The 18565-nt window shown below is 44.1% G+C and overlaps 1 protein-coding gene across 1 annotated transcript in view; it reads left to right on the top strand.

Moving 5' to 3' along the window:
• PDX1 (pancreatic and duodenal homeobox 1) overlaps positions 1 to 16836 on the top strand; it is a 61509-nt gene extending 44673 nt beyond the window's left edge. The window contains exon 2 of the mRNA XM_073613383.1: positions 14802 to 16836. Within this exon, the coding sequence (XP_073469484.1) occupies positions 14802 to 15214 (413 nt within the window). The 3' untranslated portion in view covers positions 15215 to 16836. The remainder of the gene's footprint in view (positions 1 to 14801) is intronic.
• The last annotated feature ends 1729 nt before the right edge of the window (positions 16837 to 18565 follow it).

Here is an 18565-nt window from a genome sequence, read left to right as displayed (position 1 = left end):
GGGGGGGTGATTTAACAGCCAGCCAAGTTTGAGAAGTAGACCTTAGCAATGTCATTCTCTATGGGTTACTTGTGACAGTTTTGCGGTCTTATATGGTGAGCCCAGTTCACATAACATGAGTGAACTTCCCACTAGACACAGAACAAGTGTATATACTGTAAACATATTAATGTATAGGGCAAACCCAATGACCATGTCACAAGGCTGTACAAAAATGTACTGGTCATTAAGGCAAGGAACAAAAGTTCCTCTGTAATGATCAGTAAACAGATCAGTTTTTGTAATGCATAAAGATTGTCCAGCTCTTTTTTTTCAATGGTATACGTGTATGAGCATGTCCTCAGATTTGCAAAAAATGCATTCTGTTAATGAAAAAAAAAAAAAAAAACAGGAGGGAAATTTTTCTTACATCTTGCCATATGATCAGTAAAATGTTTATGACCATGTGAATGTAGCCTAAGAAACAATTTCATGAAAAATAGATTATAAACCCATTAAGTAGGGTGTAGGGTTATTTTTGAAAAATAAGGATTTCATTTAGTGCCGCTAAAGGCCTAAAGGCATTTAAAACAGATTTTTTATTTACAGATCTGAATGCAGCTGCGTTGTTTTCAATGGAGACATTCACACAGGTGCTTAAAAATGCATTGTGTTCAGATCCATAACACAACATCCAAAAATACGTATCTGAGGACATAAATGTACAGTACATGTATACAATTGGAAAAAAAGAACAGTGCAATTGTTACACATTAAAAAAAAAAAGATCTATTTACTGATCATTTCTGCAGGAACTTCTTCCTTCCCTAATGATCAGTAACATTTTTTGGCCGTGTTACAGCCTTGGGAATGAGGACTCAATGGTTAGAAAAATTGAAATGAACAAAAAAAAGTCAACAGGAAAAATAGTTAAAGTAGAATTTCTTTCCTACCTTCAGTCTGGCACAGTTGTCCAGGCTCCACTCCTGTACTGAAATTTCTTCCTCTGATCTCAGTGCACACTGTGAGCTTTTCACAGTGTGCATTAGAAGCTGCGGCAGGTCAGGCAGAGCCTGCCTTATTTTCTAGCTGGAGGACCCCCAGCATCATGTGACTGTCCCTCACCTGCCCCTTTCATTTACTGGATTTTAGTTCTTTCAATAGATGGATGCTCAGTAGTATCTCATGTGGAAATTCTTACAGCTTCCTGTACTCAGGAAGTTATGTACAGCACACTCCTTGGCCCAGTTGTGAATTGGCCTGCATTGTATAGAGAAGTTCAGATACCCAGTAATGATGTCACTGGGTCTAAAATAAGGTATGCAACAAAAACAGAAAAGTTTTGACTGAAAATTTAATTAGTATTTTAAAGCAGAATTAAACCAAAAAGCTAACATTTATCATATTGCAGCTTATTCGTTTTTAGATGTGATGGCTGCATCTGTTTTCTTTTTTTCTTTCATTTTTAGCTGGTGATCCAGCCAGTTATATTGTTGTTTTTCACAGAACAAGTTTTCTTGAAGTTACAGAGACAAGACAAACCATTTACCACGGACAGGGCTAAAAATAATCTGCTTTTATTTATTTATGTAAAACCTTCATCCCAAAAGAAAATTAAAACTGTTTGTTATAACTGAATATAAACTATTAGCTAGAGTTCAGCTTCAATTTGTTAGTGCATTTAAATCTGCTAGTCCATCTAAGGCCTTGTGTACACTACAGCTGCTAAACTGAAATTTGAAGGCAGTTGGGTGTTTCTTTGAGCAGCCCCTGAACTCTCCCCTGTGTTATCTTATGTGTACACGGAGTCATTTATAGTAGTTTAGAGGCAGTTGAGGTTACAGATATTTTTTTGAAAGCAGAAAAATCGCAATCAAGTCCAGTAGCAACGAACTCTGGTCCTCTCACACAATTTTCTGTCTTCGGAGCCTCAGCAACATCAGGAGCATTTCCTCACACATGCTCATGATGGGATCCATAGTGAAAACAGAAAAAATAAGACAGCCAATGGTGGCCTGTCCATAGAGGGCGCACGGGCACCGCCTCCCCTATCCATGTGTCCGGCCCCCTGATCTACATATCACTATGGATTCCAATGCGGAGGGGGTGTTTTTTTGAAGCACCAGAAGCTATAATAGGCTAAAAAAAGGGTGGCCTCGGAGTGCAGAGCGTTGCGCTCCGAGCCCACCCAGTTGTGTGACCATAGCGAATGAATTTTCATTGTTATCACACTAAAGTTCCTCCCCGCCAATCAGGAGGCAGATCGTGAAACCTGTTTCCCGATTGGCCAAAGCGTCAGGCGATCCTATTTGATGTCTAGCGCTTTGGTGGAAGAGGAGACGCACGGCAGAGGAAGCTGGAGGAGCGTACACCGGAGCCGCGGCTGCCCACACCCCAGGAGAAGACACCATAGACCCGCTACACGAAATTGTAAGTGCCGGACCACCTGCGGGTGGGGGGAGGGGTGCGGTCAGAGCTGCGCTGCAAGGGGGGTGCTGTCAGAGCTGAGTCGCTCTGTGGGGGGGAGGGGGCTGTCAGAGCCGAGCCACGCTGCAGGGGGGGTGCTGTCAGAGACGAGCCGCTCCATAGGGGGAGGGGGCTGTCAGAGCCGAGCCACGCTGCAGGGGGGGTGCTGTCAGAGACGAGCTGCTCCGTACGGGGGGTGCTGTCAGAGCCGAGCAGCTTTGTGCGGGGGGAGGGGGCTGTCAAAGCCGAGCTGCGCTGCAGGGGGGGTGCTGTCAGAGCCGAGCTGCTCCGTGCGGGGGGTGCTGTCAGAGCCGAGCAGCTTTGTGCGGGGGGAGGGGGCTGTCAAAGCTGAGCTGCGCTGCAGGGGGGGTGTGGTCAGAGACGAGCCGCTCCGTAGGGGGAGGGGGCTGTCAGAGCCGAGCCACGCTGCAGGGGGGGTGCTGTCAGAGATGAGCCGCTCCGTAGGGGGAGGGGGCTGTCAGAGCCAAGCTGCGCTGCAGGGGGGGTCCTGTCAGAGCCGAGCTGCTCCGTGCGGGGGGTGCTGTCAGAGCCGAGCAGCTTTGTGCGGGGGGAGGGGGCTGTCAGAGCCGAGCCACGCTGCAGGGGGGGTGCTGTCAGAGCCGAGCCGCTCCATGGGGGGAGGGGCTGTCAGAGCCGAGCCGCGCTGCAGGGGGGGTGCTTGCTGTCAGAGCCGAGCCGCGCTGCAGGGGGGGTGCTTGCTGTCAGAGCTGAGCTGCGCTGCAGGGGGGTGCCGTCAGAGCCGAGCCACTCCACTGGGGGGGTGTTGTTTGTGTGCTGTCCCCCCAAAAGAAGAATCCATCAGCCGCCCCTGAAGACAGCTATCTACAAGCTCTCTCTTCTCTCACAGAATGGCTGAAATAGTTAATAACTTACTTGTTTTTCAAGTATTGTGGGCATTTGGGAGGGTCTCCTGAGGTTATCCTGAGGTTATCTTTAACCACTTGAGGTCTGGGCTATGGCGGCCATGGCGGCCACAGCGCGGACCTCGATTTCCGAGAGGCCGTCATGGGACGTCCTCCCCTGTGCACGCGCACCGTGTGCACCCTGCTGGGCGCGCGGTACGTGCGCTGTGATCACCGAGTCACAGAGACTCGGATGATCACAGAGCCGAGTAAGGTGCCAATCCCGGCCCCTTACCATGTGATCAGCTGTCAGCCAATGACAGCTGATCACATGATGTAAACAAAAGCTCGGTAATCGTTTTTTATTTCTCCTCACGCTGACAGCGTGAGGAGAAAAAAAAGCCGATCACCGGCTTATGTTAAAGGGACATCACTGCCCATCACTGCCAAAAATCGGTGCCCATCAGTGCCGCCTCATCGGCGTACATCAATGAAGGAGAAAAATTACCTGTTTGCAAAATTTTATAACAAAATATAAAAAATATATAATTTTTTTTTTTTTTAATTTGGTCTTTTTCAATTTTTTTAACAAAAAATAAAAACCGCAGAGGTGATCAAATACCACCAAAAGAAAGCTCTATTTGTGGGGAAAAAATGATAAAAATTTCATTTGGGTACAGTGTTGTATGACCGCGCAATTGTCATTCAAAGTGCGACAGCGCTAAAAGCTGAAAATTGGTCTGGACAGTAGGGGGGTTTAAGTGCCCAGTAAGCAAGTGGTTAAAAAAACCTAACCTAAAATGCTCAGAACTGCCGCTAAACTCACATAAACTCGATATGTAAAAGCTGTAAAACTGACATTTTCCAGCTGTCAGTTTCCAGCATTCAGAAAAGGTTTTCAACTGCCCTGTGTATATGAGGCCTAACACTCCCTTAATGCTGCTCTCCAAAAGTGCCCCCTGTGCTCCTTCATCCAGAGTGGGGACACTCTAATACAGGATGTGTGTTACTGGCCAGATCACCAGGTGAAAACAGAGGGAAAAAAAGCCAAAAAAAACTAATACCACTGTGGGGTAAGGAGGGACCAGAAAAGACAATGATGAATAGACATGGGTGTTAGCAGCCTATTGCATTAGGGTGTACAACCCAAAGCTCCAACACATATGCGTTTGACATATTTACCGGCCTCTTCCCCGCTCTCCATCCTGAAACAATGGGAGGAAGGGGGAGGAAGGGGGGAGCACATGGGAGACCGGGGGAACAGAAGGAAGAGGGACAGGGAAATGAGGGGTGGCAGGGGTGGCATATATTAGTACCAATCCCCTATATTTTCCTCCTGTGGCAGCTGAATGTTGACAAAAGGGAGAGGAGAAGCCTACTTTCGGCTGCTGCAGGAGGAAAATACAGATCGGTTCCACTAAATTCCACCCACGCCACCTCTCCTGTCCAGGTTCTGAGGGTCAGCAAGGAAGGATTGTGGTTTACCTGTCACCTGCCCACCATTGACAGGTTGCCAACCCCAGGATTAGGGTGTGCCCAGGCACACCTGGCACACTCCTTGCGCACGCCTATGTGAACGGATCAAACTTCAGCTTCAAGGGGAGAAGGGTGAGAAGGTGCTAAATAGAGTAAACTAGAGGTTAGTTAAGGGTTAAATAGAAACAAATTTTATTTAGAAATGTTTTACTTGACCTGATGCTTTAATTGACATCATATACAGATCGAAGCGCATAACTTTGATCTGCAGATGAAAGAAACAGTGTAAATAGAAAACTTACATTGTATCTATCTCTCTCTTGTCTGAGCAGTGTTTACAAACACTCTGGGGGAGATTTACTAAAACTGGGGAGTGAAAAATCTGGTGCAGCTCTGCATAAGAACCAATCATCTTCCAGGTTTTATTGTCAAAGCTTAATTGAACTAGCTGAAGTTAGAAGCTGATTGGCTACCATGCACGGCTACACCAGATTTTGCACTCTCCGGTTTTAGTAAATCTCAGTTTCAAAACGGTCAGGATCTTTGACAGCAGCAGCTATTACAGCCTTTGTATATACATAGCAACTCCTGTCATTTTGACAGTTGGGAACTGCCAGAAAGTACAAGAGAGGGGGAGCAGCAGTGGGGCAGAAGGACAGGATGTACTACATGTGCTTTGAGTGTTTCGATGAATGTTTTGGGGATATGTGTAGCACTCCAAGTCTCTACAACAGTTAAACATCTACTGTAAAGCTCAAGCCCAGCTTGGTCATATACAGAAAGAATATAGCCTAAAAAACAGAAATGCAGCTCTGGTTGCTGTATTCACCCTTTTTCCAGTACTAGTCTCCTGCCGCCTCATCCATTCACCAATCCAGCGATGCTTGCCTTTTGGATTGATTGACACTTAGGGGTTGATTTACTAAAACTGGAGAGTGCAAAATCTGGTGCCGCTGTGCATAGAAACCAATCAACTTGTCAAAGCTTAATTGAAAAAGCTGAAGTTAGAAGCTGATTGGCTACCATGCACAGCTGCACCAGATTTTGCACTCTCCATTTTTAGTAAATCAACCACTTAGCATCACTTAACCCACTACCTGTGAGTTCCCCAGCCCTAGACTCACAGTCCAAGGCTGCAGAGATGTCACAACATTATCCAGTGCTGCTCTCTGCATATTTTAGGATATGTCCACCACCAAAGGAAGAAGAGAATGAAGTGGACCTGTGATGTCACCAGACAGGATTAAAGACACTTGGAAAAAAGTACGATAAGTTTGTGGATTCTGTGCTCCAAGTTGGTGTAGGGCAAAAGGGTAGCATGGCCAGCCTGGATTTGGAATTGAGGTTCATTGTTTAGTTATGGGTTAAGTTTAAAAGTGAATGGTTAGATTTTGGAGTTAAGGGTTAGGGATTCAAAGTCTATGTCCAGACTATTTTTTTTTTCTATTTTCAGCAATCAATAGAATGGGGAAGAGTTGGGAGCCCTTCTGGTTCTAGGACCCCATTAGGGGATTTCTCCACACTGTGTTCTGCTGACAATGGTTTCTCCAGAAAGGAAGTGAAGGAAACTCTTAAATGGCAGTACAGACATTAATAAAATTGAGGGGTCAGGCGCAGTTCACACTGCTGCGAAATGGGATCCCATGACATGTCAAATTCAATGTTTCTCTATGAGATCCTTCTTAACTGATGCTACACAAGTCGCTCCGACTTTAAATAAGGTCCCTGCCAGAGGCGGTGCCCCACTCTCCTCAGCCACACCTCTAGCACCAATAGATAGATTCATGCATTGCATGAATCTATCTATGGCCGCCGCTGCCACCCCCTATTCAGGCGCCCGGCCCCTTTTCAGGTGCCAGGTGCCTGAATTACAGCGGTGGGGGGTGTTTTTGAAGCACCTGATTAGAGCCACGGGCTCTAATAGGTGTCAAAAAAGATGACCTGCGAGCGCCATGCTGGATGCTCACAGGACACTCAGCTGTGTTAGAAAAGCAAATGAATATTTGCTTTCCTAACACTAAACCACCTCTTCGCCAATCAGGTGCTCGGATCTGTTACCCGTCACCTGATTGCCTGAAACGACAGAGCAGAGGAGGGGAAGAGAGGACGAGGGAAGACATCGAGGAGCTGTCCCACCGCCACCGAGACAGACTAAGTACAGGCGGCGGGCGGGGGGCACACTGGCAGCATTTGATATGGCACAGTGGTTGCATTTGATGGGGCACAGTGAAGCTTTATTTGATGGGCACAGTGAGGCTGCATTTGATGGGCACAGTGAGGCTGCATTTGATGAGGCACAGTGAGGCTGCATTTGATGGGCACAGTGAAGCTGCATTTGATGGGCACAGTGAGGCTGCATTTGATGGGGCACAGTGAGGCTGCATTTGATGGGCACAGTGGCTGCATATGATGGTACAGTGAGGCTGCATTTGATGGGCACAGTGAGGCTGCATTTGATGGGCACAGTGGCTGCATATGATGGGCACAGTGGCTGCAATCGATGCTGCCCAGTAGCTGCATTTGATGGGACACAGTGGCTGCATAAGATGGGCACAGTAGCTGTATTTGATGGGGCACAGTGGCAGCATTTGATGGCACAGTGGTAGCATTTGATGGCACAGTGGCAGCATTTGATATGGCACAGTGGCTGCATTTGATGGGCACAGTGGCTGCATATGATGGGCATATTGGCTGCGTTTGATGGCACAGTGGTGGCAATTGATGGGCACAGTGGTGGTAATTGATGGGCAAAGTGGTTGTGATTGATGGTACAGTGAGGCTGTAATGGATGGGGGTTTTTTTTCAGAATTTTTTCTGTTTGTTTGCGCCCCCCAAAAAATTTTGAGCACCAGCCGCCACTGGTTCCTGTACTACTTTGGTCCAACTTAGGTGTGATTTCAGCCTTTGTACAGGCTCCTAAATAGCAAGCAAGTCGGCAGGAAGTCACAGGGCAACATCACAGGCAAAGTCGTATGACTTTGCCGTTGCAGCAGTGTGAACCGAGCCTAAAGCAGGGCAAACTCCTGTTTCTTGCAGAATCAGCATAAATCCGTTCCTTGGGTGACCCTATTGACACCATCAGGTGGGGAAGAGAGAAATACAATGCTCTTCTGCAGTAAAGTATACTTACCTGCCTGTATCCAATCCTCTGAGGAATGTACACAGGGCTTCGCATGCGCAGCTTAGTTTACATTCTGGCACACTGCCAGGAGTGATGTCATCCCGCGCTGCCCAGTCAAAATTTTCAGCCCTCAGACAAACCTGGGAAAAAGATGCTGGCAAAGGAACTCACAGGCATCAGATTTTTCTAATCAAGGTACCTTTAGTTTCCATTTATGGCCAGCTTTAGGTTAAATTAAACCTGACACTTTACTGAATCCTGGCTTTCTTGGTAAGACGTCTCCTTTGTCAACTGATAATGGACATACCCAGTACTGTCACATGGATGTGGCAGGGAGGTCATTAGGCCTGTGTAAGCTCCAACACAGGCCAACACTGAGCTTACACAGGACTTCCTATTCCTATGGCTCCAATGGGCAAGTAGGGGAGGAGGAAGTGTGTGGTGGAGGAGAATTAATGGGAAGGGGGAATAAAGAGTTAGCAAGAGAACCTATCATTTTAGGCTGAATGGACAAAAAGACAGATTTAAGATTTAGGTCACTATATGGTTCAGGTTCAGGGTTTTTAGTTTTTTTTCCCTTCACTTCCTGTCTCAAGACACAAAACAATGTAAAGGATCATCTCCAAAGTGAGGAAAATTCTCTCTTAGGCAGCTGTCATTAGAACAAGTACCTCCATTAAACCTTACCTCTCTATTCCTTTTCCAGTGACAGGGCATAATTTGGGATTGTAGCGCACTTCCAGTCCTGGTGACAGAGGGGGTTAATCTCTCCAGCGGGTGACAGAGTTAGTATTTGTCAGACAGAGGTTCTAACCCTTCTATACCTTATCTAAAACAAAACAATAAGGTCATGTGAAATTCCAAAAGCAATTCATACAGTATAATAAAAACTATGAAATGGTGGACACACCCTACGCAGTTTTCAGCATTCAATAGCGGTCCTTTAACAACTTTACATATATAATCCAATACTGTTTTCACATTATTTGTAAAAGTCATAGTGCAGGTGCTTTTTCTGTAGAAATACAGGATAATGTTTAAACACTTCCTTCTGTTATTGTTAATCTTATCCCTCAGCTTGTACTTTCACCTGAATCATGGACTTCCCACCAGATCAGATGGTCTAGATTGATCAGTGCAGGCTTGGCAAGTTTGTGATTGCTTAACATCTGATGCCAGTGTGTTTAATAAGAATAAGTTCACCTACAGGGGTTACAGTCTTCTAGGTGCCAATGCCAACCAGAGCCCAGAAACATCTCAGTATAACACCTGATAGCAGTGGTACAACAACAAGGTAGAAGAAGAAGCAAACACTACCACCCAAGGGGAGCCCAGCTATGACCCTGAAATAAGAATGATTGTCTCTTTCCACTCCTTGTCCTTATGTTCAACACCAAAGCAGTTTTAAGCACCAAAAGAAAAGAAGAAAAGAGGACTGTGATGTGGCAGCTTCTTTTTCTTCTCAGCATATCGCAGATTGGAAAATCTAAATCAGGAAAAAAAAGCCACAAACCAGTATAATTCCTCGTGTGGAAGTCACTGTAATTTAATTTTGGGGCCACAGGCACAGCATGGCATCAACGGGCTTATTCTGAGTATCTGGTTTATCTGATTCACACTTCTGTGTTCTTTACAGTAATAATAGGACAACTGAGCTAGAGCTAATTGTTAGAAATCAATGGCATAATCATCAGGCTCTTCACAACTACTTGTGTTGCAATAATGTATGTGCAGCAAAATACTCCATAATGTGTTGTTGCATGCTGCTATAAGGTAGGGACATGGGGATGCCTGGTGTAGTTCCCCAGTATAGCCATGAGGTGCCACCATAGTTAGCCTTGAGAATAGAGTTAGAGACCCCTTGTAGTGAGCAGATTGTATAGCATTCCAAGAACCCTCTAGGGACCATCAGAGTAGAAGTGGGTTGTAACCATAGATAGTGAGGTAGAGCCAATCCTCCCCATGCCACTGTGGGAGGTAGGGCTCTGTTATAAATAGTCTGTTGGAATTCCACCATCATAAATAGTGTCTGGAGGACCAAGCTACAGCAAGGATGTAAGCTATGAGGCTCTATGTCTTGGAGCTTTCCCCTAGGGGGGAAGCAGATGAAGAAGAGGCAGGACCAATTGGGATAATTTGATCCCCTTTGCATAGGATACTAGATATGGGCACTTTGACCTCTTGTTATTGCTTTTTTTTATTGTTTGCAATCACATGTGCCAACACCACTGGAATGCCTGAAGTGTGTCAATATGTAAGTATATCAACTGAATTCAGTAAACAGTTAAAAGGCTTTCTTTGTTTGGGCTTTTTCTTCTCTCGACTTTAAGATGGGGATGTCCTTTGGAAACAGATGGTACTGGGTGAAGCTGCTACTGGGGTCCTTTCCCTGGAAGGTCTGAGCAAGGTATGGGAGAGACTGCTTATGAGTGCTAGTTGGGCCAGACAAGGAACCTCTCAAAATGTGTTCATGTATTAATTCCTAGGGGTTCCGTAAAGAGCATCCCATGTCCAAAGTGTCCCAGTAGATCTAGGGACTAGGGCCGGGACAAGGGGTGGGCTCTATGGTATCATGTGAGGTGGGGGGGACCTCAAGGAGATTGGGGGGGATTTGTGTTGAGAAGGGGAATTTGGGGAGTGGCAGAGGGTAAGAATTGTTCTAGGGGGGCAAATTTGGGGAGGTATGCTAGGAGTGGTGATTTGGGGGGGATTTATTTATTATGGGAGGGGGGATGGGGAAAAGGATTTGTGTGCTAGGAGGGGTGATTTGAGGGGTTTGTGCTATAAAAGTAATATGGTAGAGGGGATTTTTTTTGGGGGGGGGGGGTATTTGTGCTAGTAGGGATGACTGGGGGGTATTTTGCTGGTAGGGGAAATTTGTGAGGGAGGATATGTGCTAGGATGGAGGAGGCAAAATTTGTGCTGGAAGGGGGGGAATTGGAGTGGGGGGGGGTAGAAGATTTGTGCTTGAAGGGGAAATTGATACTGGGGACATTTAGGGAGAGAGAGGATTTGAGGTGGGGGGGGGGGGCAAAGATTTGTGCTGAGAGGAGAGATTTCAACAGGTTGCAGATTTGTAATGGGAGGCGGGGGGAATTGATACTGGGGACATTTAGGGAGAGAGAGGATTTGAGATGGGAGGTGGGGGGCAAAGATTTGTGCTGGGAGGAGGGATGGGAGGCGGGGGGGAATTTATACTGGGGACATTTGGGGAGAGAGAGGATTTGAGATGGGAGGTGGGGGGCAAAGATTTGTGCTGGGAGGAGGGATGGGAGGTGGGGGGGAATTGATACTGGGGACATTTGGGGAGAGAGAGGATTTGAGATGGGAGGTGGGGGGCAAAGATTTGTGCTGGGAGGAGGGATGGGAGGTGGGGGGGAATTGATACTGGGGACATTTGGGGAGAGAGAGGATTTGAGATGGGAGGTGGGGGGCAAAGATTTGTGCTGGGAGGAGGGATGGGAGGCGGGGGGGAATTTATACTGGGGACATTTGGGGAGAGAGAGGATGGAGATGGGGGGGGCAAAGATTTGTGCTGGGAGGAGGGATTTCAGCAGGTTGCAGATTTGTAATGGGAGGAAGAGGAGTGCTCGATTATTTGGGGGGGGGGGGATTTTTGCTGACACACAATGCTCATACATCTTGGGGGAGTGCAATTTGGCATGGGCTCTAGATGACCTTGTCTCGGTGTTCTGTTGATTAGTGCCCTCCGTCAAAAACTGACGGATTGACGGATTGTGCCCCGCAACAGCAAGGCCCAATCTGACAACTACGGTCTCCCTCCGCTGTTTGCATAGCTTTCAATTGTGCCCGTGAAATGGTATCTCATGTGGAAAGTTGCCTTCTACAATGTGCGCATGTGCCATAGTGACATCACGCCAGCTGGTCGGGAAATCAGGTGGAGTGCCCTTCCATACTGCGCATGCGTGGGCACTTTTCGTCAGCGAGCACTATTGGATAAAACACCGGCACTGCTAGGGACTATCTTAAGTCTGGGCAGGAATGCGTTAAAGAGTGCACATGCACTTGGTTAGTTGTACACGTGGAGGACATGCAGCTCAGTACACATCTCCTGTTACACAACACTATGTTATTTCAACCTATTCATTTTGAATAAGTCACCAGCACAGCTAAAAATCATTCTTACACTTTTGCAAGAGCATTTTCTCCAGAGCTTAGCAAATGAGGTAAGGCTTCGCTTTGCAAAGAGTACCCAATCACCTGCAAGGAAAATAAAAATAAAAACAGCATTTTTGCTTGCACGTGATTGGATGACGGAAGTCAGCAGAGTTTCTGCTCATTTACTAAGCTCTGGAGCAACTGCACTTGCAGAGTACAACTGCACTTTGCAACGTGCACAGCCTTTTTCGCTTTAGTAAATCACCCCCTATGCGTTAGAGGTTTTTTTCTTGACATCCACAGTAGCCAGTGACAGTTAAGGGACCAAGAAGCAATGTAAGAATGCCCCATCCTGCCTCATGGATGGAGCAACTTTGAACACTTGTATCCTTGTTATTTTGTACATACACTATTGTGTACTTTAAAGTGGGGTATGCCTGTATTAGGTCTTACATCTTAGGGAGCCATTTGTTCCAGCTCTTTGCTGATCAATTGCTACTCCTACTGATTAATCTCTAGCAAAGTAACAGCACAATTGAGCTATCAAAACTCTACTATGTAGCAATTAGCCCAATAAGGGGACTGCCAGCAAATGGTTAATTCTTAGAAGCAAGACATTATAATTGCTCCCGTAGATTAGCCCTATATGTAGTAGAATGGCACAGATGTGGGAATTACCATAGAGGATGGAGATGGAGTTAAGATGGAGTCAAGCGGTTGTGTAGTGATGGTGTAGCTTCTAATTAAAAGTCCTATAAAGGCATACCCCACTTTTAAGTACACAATGGGGTTTATTTACTAAAGCTGGAAAGTGCAAAATCAGGCTCAATTCTGCATAGAAACCAATGAGCTTGCATGCAGACAATGCAGCCAAGAATACTTTGTTTTATCAAAGAATACCTTTCTTCACTTATCAAATTGGAGTGAAACTAAAAACATGACAGACGGGGGCCTAAGAACCTCCAATTCTGCCCTTTATAACAGTTCTTAGAGTACTGGAGATCACTAGATTTACAGTCTGTATCTGTATAACAACAGTGGGCATGGAAAGGTCATCGTTCTGTAAATTTTCATTTATGGGAGCTATGGGGACAGATACGGCAGCTAAACATTGCTTTTATTTCCTGGCCTGGTTTCACAGGGGTGTCACTAAACATGGTGATTTCAAATGTAACCAAAAGAGCCACAGACAGGAACAAGCATTTCCCCACTCTATTGAAAACTAAAAAGAAACTTGAAATTTTGTTAAAAGAAAAAAAATCTTGTTTGAATTTTAAAATCTAATTATTACTGATTAGTATGATTTTAGTATTTAACATACAGTATTTACTTGGCCTACTGCACCATCTACAGTTAATTGTTGGTACTACAGGGAGCCCTTCTGCCAAGCTCCAGCTAATTCACTAATCTATTACAGGTATTTACAGAGCATCAACAATGTACACAGTGCTTTAAATGCTGTAAACTTACATCAGTCCCTGGCCTCAAGGAGTTTACAATCTAAGTTCCCTATCTCACATACATATATACTGTATATGCACACAAATATAAGGGACAATTTAGACAGGATACAATTTACCTACAAGCATATCTTTGGAGTGTGGAAGGAAACCAGAACACCCGGAGAAAACCCATGCAAGCACAAATAGAACATGCAAACTCTATGCAGAAAGTGTCCTGAGTAGGATACTATCCGCATAGAGTAATATTCTAGGTTCATCAGTTAAATGTCAAAATTGCCAGTCCTGGCATAATTATCAAGTGAGTACTTAAAATGCATACGCCTTTTTAAGGATAGCCAGTGACTCCACAATGAAGCTGAACTCCAGGCTCCAGTAAAATGCACAGTTAAATAATATGTAAATATTTTAGATGCCAGCAGACCTAGTATTCTGATCAGCCAGTCAGTATTGTAATCTAGGCACCCTGATAGATGACACAGTCAGGTCCCAGACATTTATATAGGCTGCACTACAGCTAAGCAAAAAATGTGGTCTGTGACCCAACCAGCCTGTCAGTGGACAATGAAGATCTAAAAAATGATACACATTGGGGTTGATTTACTAAAGGCAAATAGATTGTGCACTTTGTAAAGTGCAGTTGCACTCTGCAAGTGCCGTTGCTCCAGAGCTTAGTAAATGAGGTAAAGCTTCATTTTGCAAAGAATATCCAATCACATGCAAGGAAAATAAAAAAACAGCATTATTGCTTGCACATGATTGGATGATGGAAGTTAGCAGAGCTTTCCCTCATTTACTAAGCTCTAGGGCAAGTGCACTTGCAGAGTGCAACTGCACTTTGCAAAGTGCATAGTCTATTTGCCTTTAGTAAATCAACCCCATAGGATACCATGCTGGGGAGTTTACTGGCTCTAGAAAAAGACGCCAGAAGCCAAAAACTGCAGCTGTAAAACTGTCCAGTTTGCATGAGGCTTAACTCTGGTCATGTAATTAAACATGATTTGAGGTTTTGCAGTATACAAAACAGGGTTGCCAACTGTCAGTAAATTTACAAACAGTTTGTAAAATTGGTAATTTTTGCATCTGTCTGTGAATGTTCGCTACGAACATGCAAACTGCATGTCTGTAATGGACATTCATGGACAGATGCAAAAATTACAGATTTTACAAACTGTTAGTACATTTGCTGACAGTTGGCCACTTTGATACAAAACGTTATGGCAACCATTAGGATGTCATGTCTCAATTATTCAGGTTATAAAACTTTCAGATTGCTGAGCTCTCTTGATTTATATAATGTTGCTGTTGTTATTGCAGGAGGCTCTTATATGATGGAACAAGAGGAGAATAAGAGGACAAGGACAGCATACACAAGGGCTCAGCTCCTAGAGCTGGAAAAGGAGTTCCTTTTTAACAAGTACATCTCTAGACCTCGAAGAGTTGAGTTGGCCGTCATGCTAAACCTGACCGAAAGACACATAAAGATCTGGTTCCAGAATCGCAGAATGAAGTGGAAGAAGGAGGAAGACAAGAAGAAAGGACGAGGAAGTGACCCAGAACAAGACTCTGTGGTGTCTTCTGGAGATATTATAAAAGATGATTCTCAGTGCAGGGGCAACACACAGCCCTCCCGGGACTTGGTGCTTTCACCTCCTTTGCCAACCTCATCGTCCCCGCGCGTTCATTCTTTGTCTTCTACTGGATCCCTCAGACAAGCTGAAAAACGATAGATGTAATGCATTTCAATGAAATGTAACTGAAGTATTATTGTTGGGTATGAAATGAACCCACTGGACTTGTCCACAAGATCTACATGTGAACTAAGCTTTAAGTAGTTATTGAAAGGACATTGTATTTGATGTGTGTTTTGCAAATGCAATACGTGTGTCAGTATGCTTATGTAAGAAAAACTAGGTTATGTGTCACATGATCCATTATGAAAGTGTTCTACAGCAGGATGCATAGCATAGATAGAAAAGATCTCTTGAATTTAGGAAAAGTGTACCTATAAACTTACCATGATTTTCACCCCTCCTAGAAATCTTTGCAAGAACTGGTCGATAAAATAGATTGATATATTTACACATAGGGGCACCAGCAGACTTCCCCTCCTTTTCAGTTGTACTGTACTGGTGGCTTATTTTATTGGTTGAATTTTTTTTTCCTGGGATAAAGCCAGCACTGACAACATTTGCACATTTATATCCAATGCATAAACATGCACTGGCCAGTAATACAAGTGCACAAATAAATGCAATGATCATTTGCGGAAACATTTGTTTGGTAGTTGGATTATACTTCCACATCTGACTGCCAGCAAATGTCAGCTAAAGAACATTCTGAGGTTTAGTAATCAATCAGCATTAATCTTTTAAGGCTCTGATAAAATCTGATTGGTTGTTAAGGCTTTGTGTATGCTGCACATCATCATTGCTCTTTGATCTGCCTTGTATATTAGACATTTCACGTCAGGAAGCTTTGGCCAATCTATCTTGTTTGCAAGGTTTCTGATTTACTTGGGCCCTCACAGTAGGGCACCTGAGCCATAACAACCCCATTGCACCATAGAAGAGTCCTTTGAGTATTCTGAAATGGGTTTCTATCCTCACAGTGTCATCTGAAGGCCCTATATACACAGCTATGATGTCATCACATTTTACCAACAAGGATGGTAGTGGTGCGTTAGAGAAGGTAAAAGTAGTAGTACAGTACTTTCTTGTATGTCCGTATGTGGGAACAAATTTTTTTGCTGTATTTGTGTATTTATCTAATTATCCTGAATTTCACTACATGAAATGGTTGGTCCATCCAAAAGTGATGTTTTAGTCATAGGTGGGCTACCATAGCCCTGGTTTCTATACTCAAACAGCAAGATCTTTCAGCCATAACTCTTTGTTCTTGCCCATCTGGAAAATCTCAGTGTCTCTGCCTACCATTATACAATATGTTCCAGGGAGAGCACAGAAACTCCTCATAATGGCCACAGCAGCTGTGCTCCTGGACTAATACACAGAGACCTCACCAATATGTTTCATGTGATATATAAGAAACTGTCAGGAGGTTTAAAGCTAAATTGTGGGCAAACAATACATGTAAAATACATATATTAGAGATTTCTTATGGGCCAAATAGATTTGTATTTCTGTTCATCTGAGAAATACAAAGCTGTGGCAGACAGCACAGCTAGGCCAGTGACCTGACTTTCTTCTGCTGGGGTTAGACAATACTGCCTGGTCACCTTCCAGCCTGTGATTGGACGGTGGACGGTGTAATTGGAAGTTAAATTCAGTTATTTATACCAGTTGCATTTAAAATAAATGTAATTTGTTTTAAATAAATACATACCTGCGTTTATTGGTGTTTGAATATTCACCTGTAGTTCAGCCTTAAAGTGTTACTAAATCCACAACAGTAAAATCAGTCTGTATACACAGTAACGCATGCTTGTTATACTCACTGTGGAACCTAATGGGTTAATCCTCCGCATTGTGTAAAACAGCTGTTTGATCATGTCTTCTCTGGTCCTCCTTTCTTCCACAGTCCCCAATCCATCTTCTGATAGTACAGAGCCTTGGAGGCACTATGCACATGCTCAGTTTAGTGTGTATTGCTAGAGAGTTATTTGTTGTTTTTTTTTTTGGGGGGGGGGGGGTGGATGTGATCAGCACAGGACCAATCAGCACTGTCCAGACAAAGGGTCAGGGGTTCTGAAGCTTCCTACACATTTTAACCAGATACTGACAGAATTCACAAGACTGCTATAGACTGCTTATGGGAAAAGGTATTTAGCAGTTTATTTTTACTAAAACTATTGCATTTCCATGTTCTGTGTACTGTGGGAGACCAGATATAGTGAATGCAGGGCCCTTGGTTTAGTAACACTTTAAGTCTCCAACATGTACCAGAGCCTGAAATATCAGTTTTGGGTGGACTGATTCTTTAAAGAAGCAATATATGGTTCATAACTTCTCAGCCTTTTTTCACCCAACACAGCCTGCCATTAAAAACTCTTTACTATATAGAAAAAAATCTGCGCTAGTGTGTTATCAAAAGTAAATACAGCAGCTGTGCACTAAAACCTAAATACCAGGTCAATCAAAAATGTATGTCCTAAAAGTGCAGTGCTAAATAAAATTACCATGTGCAAAACATCATCTATGACATAGTGCAAACTCTTTGAAGTGAACAGAAAATCCAATCAAAATATTATTCAATCCACAAAATGTCCTTATGCAAAAGTGCAAAATATATAATATTCATAAAGTGCAAAGTTCATAAATTGATCAGAAAAGTGCTCTTGTGACAAGATCCATGGTGACAAGATGATCCAGCTCACCGTCTCAGATGGGATGGATGGATTTTAAAATAAAACGGTTGAGACCATATTACATTATGAGGAGTCTCCCTGTTTTTTACCCATTTTAACTCTGAGGATTCATCCATCCATCCCATTTGAGACGGTGAGCTGGATCATCTTGTCACCATAAGGGGACACAGTGAGGCTGGCGGGGGAACATTTCCGGATTTCCATCTGAGGATCAGAGATCCCAATAAGGGCTGAATGATCTTCCTGAGTAAGGAAGATTGCTGGTGATCTGCTAAGCCCCCATCTGATTTATAGTGAAGGTGTCACAACGGTGAATGTCTGAGCACTGTGCTGTCAGGATCGATCTATCCAGAGTGGGACACTGGCATGCATGAATTGTTTGCATAGGAGCACATTAGTGATCAATTTATGAACTTTGCACTTTATGAATGTAATGTATTTTGCACTTTTGGTTAAGGACATTTTTGGATTGAATAATATTTTGATTGGATTTTCTGTTCACTTCAAAGGTTTTGCATAGCTGGTCTACATGTTACTGAAGAATACCAAGCAGTTCTCTGAACCCTCCACTAGAAAATGTTGCCTTTACTTCCCTGAGAATCAAATACAATGCACAATGACAAAAGCTTATAAACTAAACTACATTTGATGAATAACTGGGCGGCTCTGATGAATGCTGAGCCATATCTGTGCTTGGTCTGGGTTGTCCACATTTAAACTTCAAAGTACACATTCAAGAAGGTGAAAGCAGAAC

This window comes from Aquarana catesbeiana, linkage group LG02, assembly GCF_042186555.1.
Source record: "Aquarana catesbeiana isolate 2022-GZ linkage group LG02, ASM4218655v1, whole genome shotgun sequence".
Taxonomy (NCBI): domain Eukaryota; kingdom Metazoa; phylum Chordata; class Amphibia; order Anura; family Ranidae; genus Aquarana; species Aquarana catesbeiana.
The sequence above is the reverse complement of the archived record's forward strand: the minus strand, read 5'-3'. Positions and strand labels throughout refer to the sequence as shown.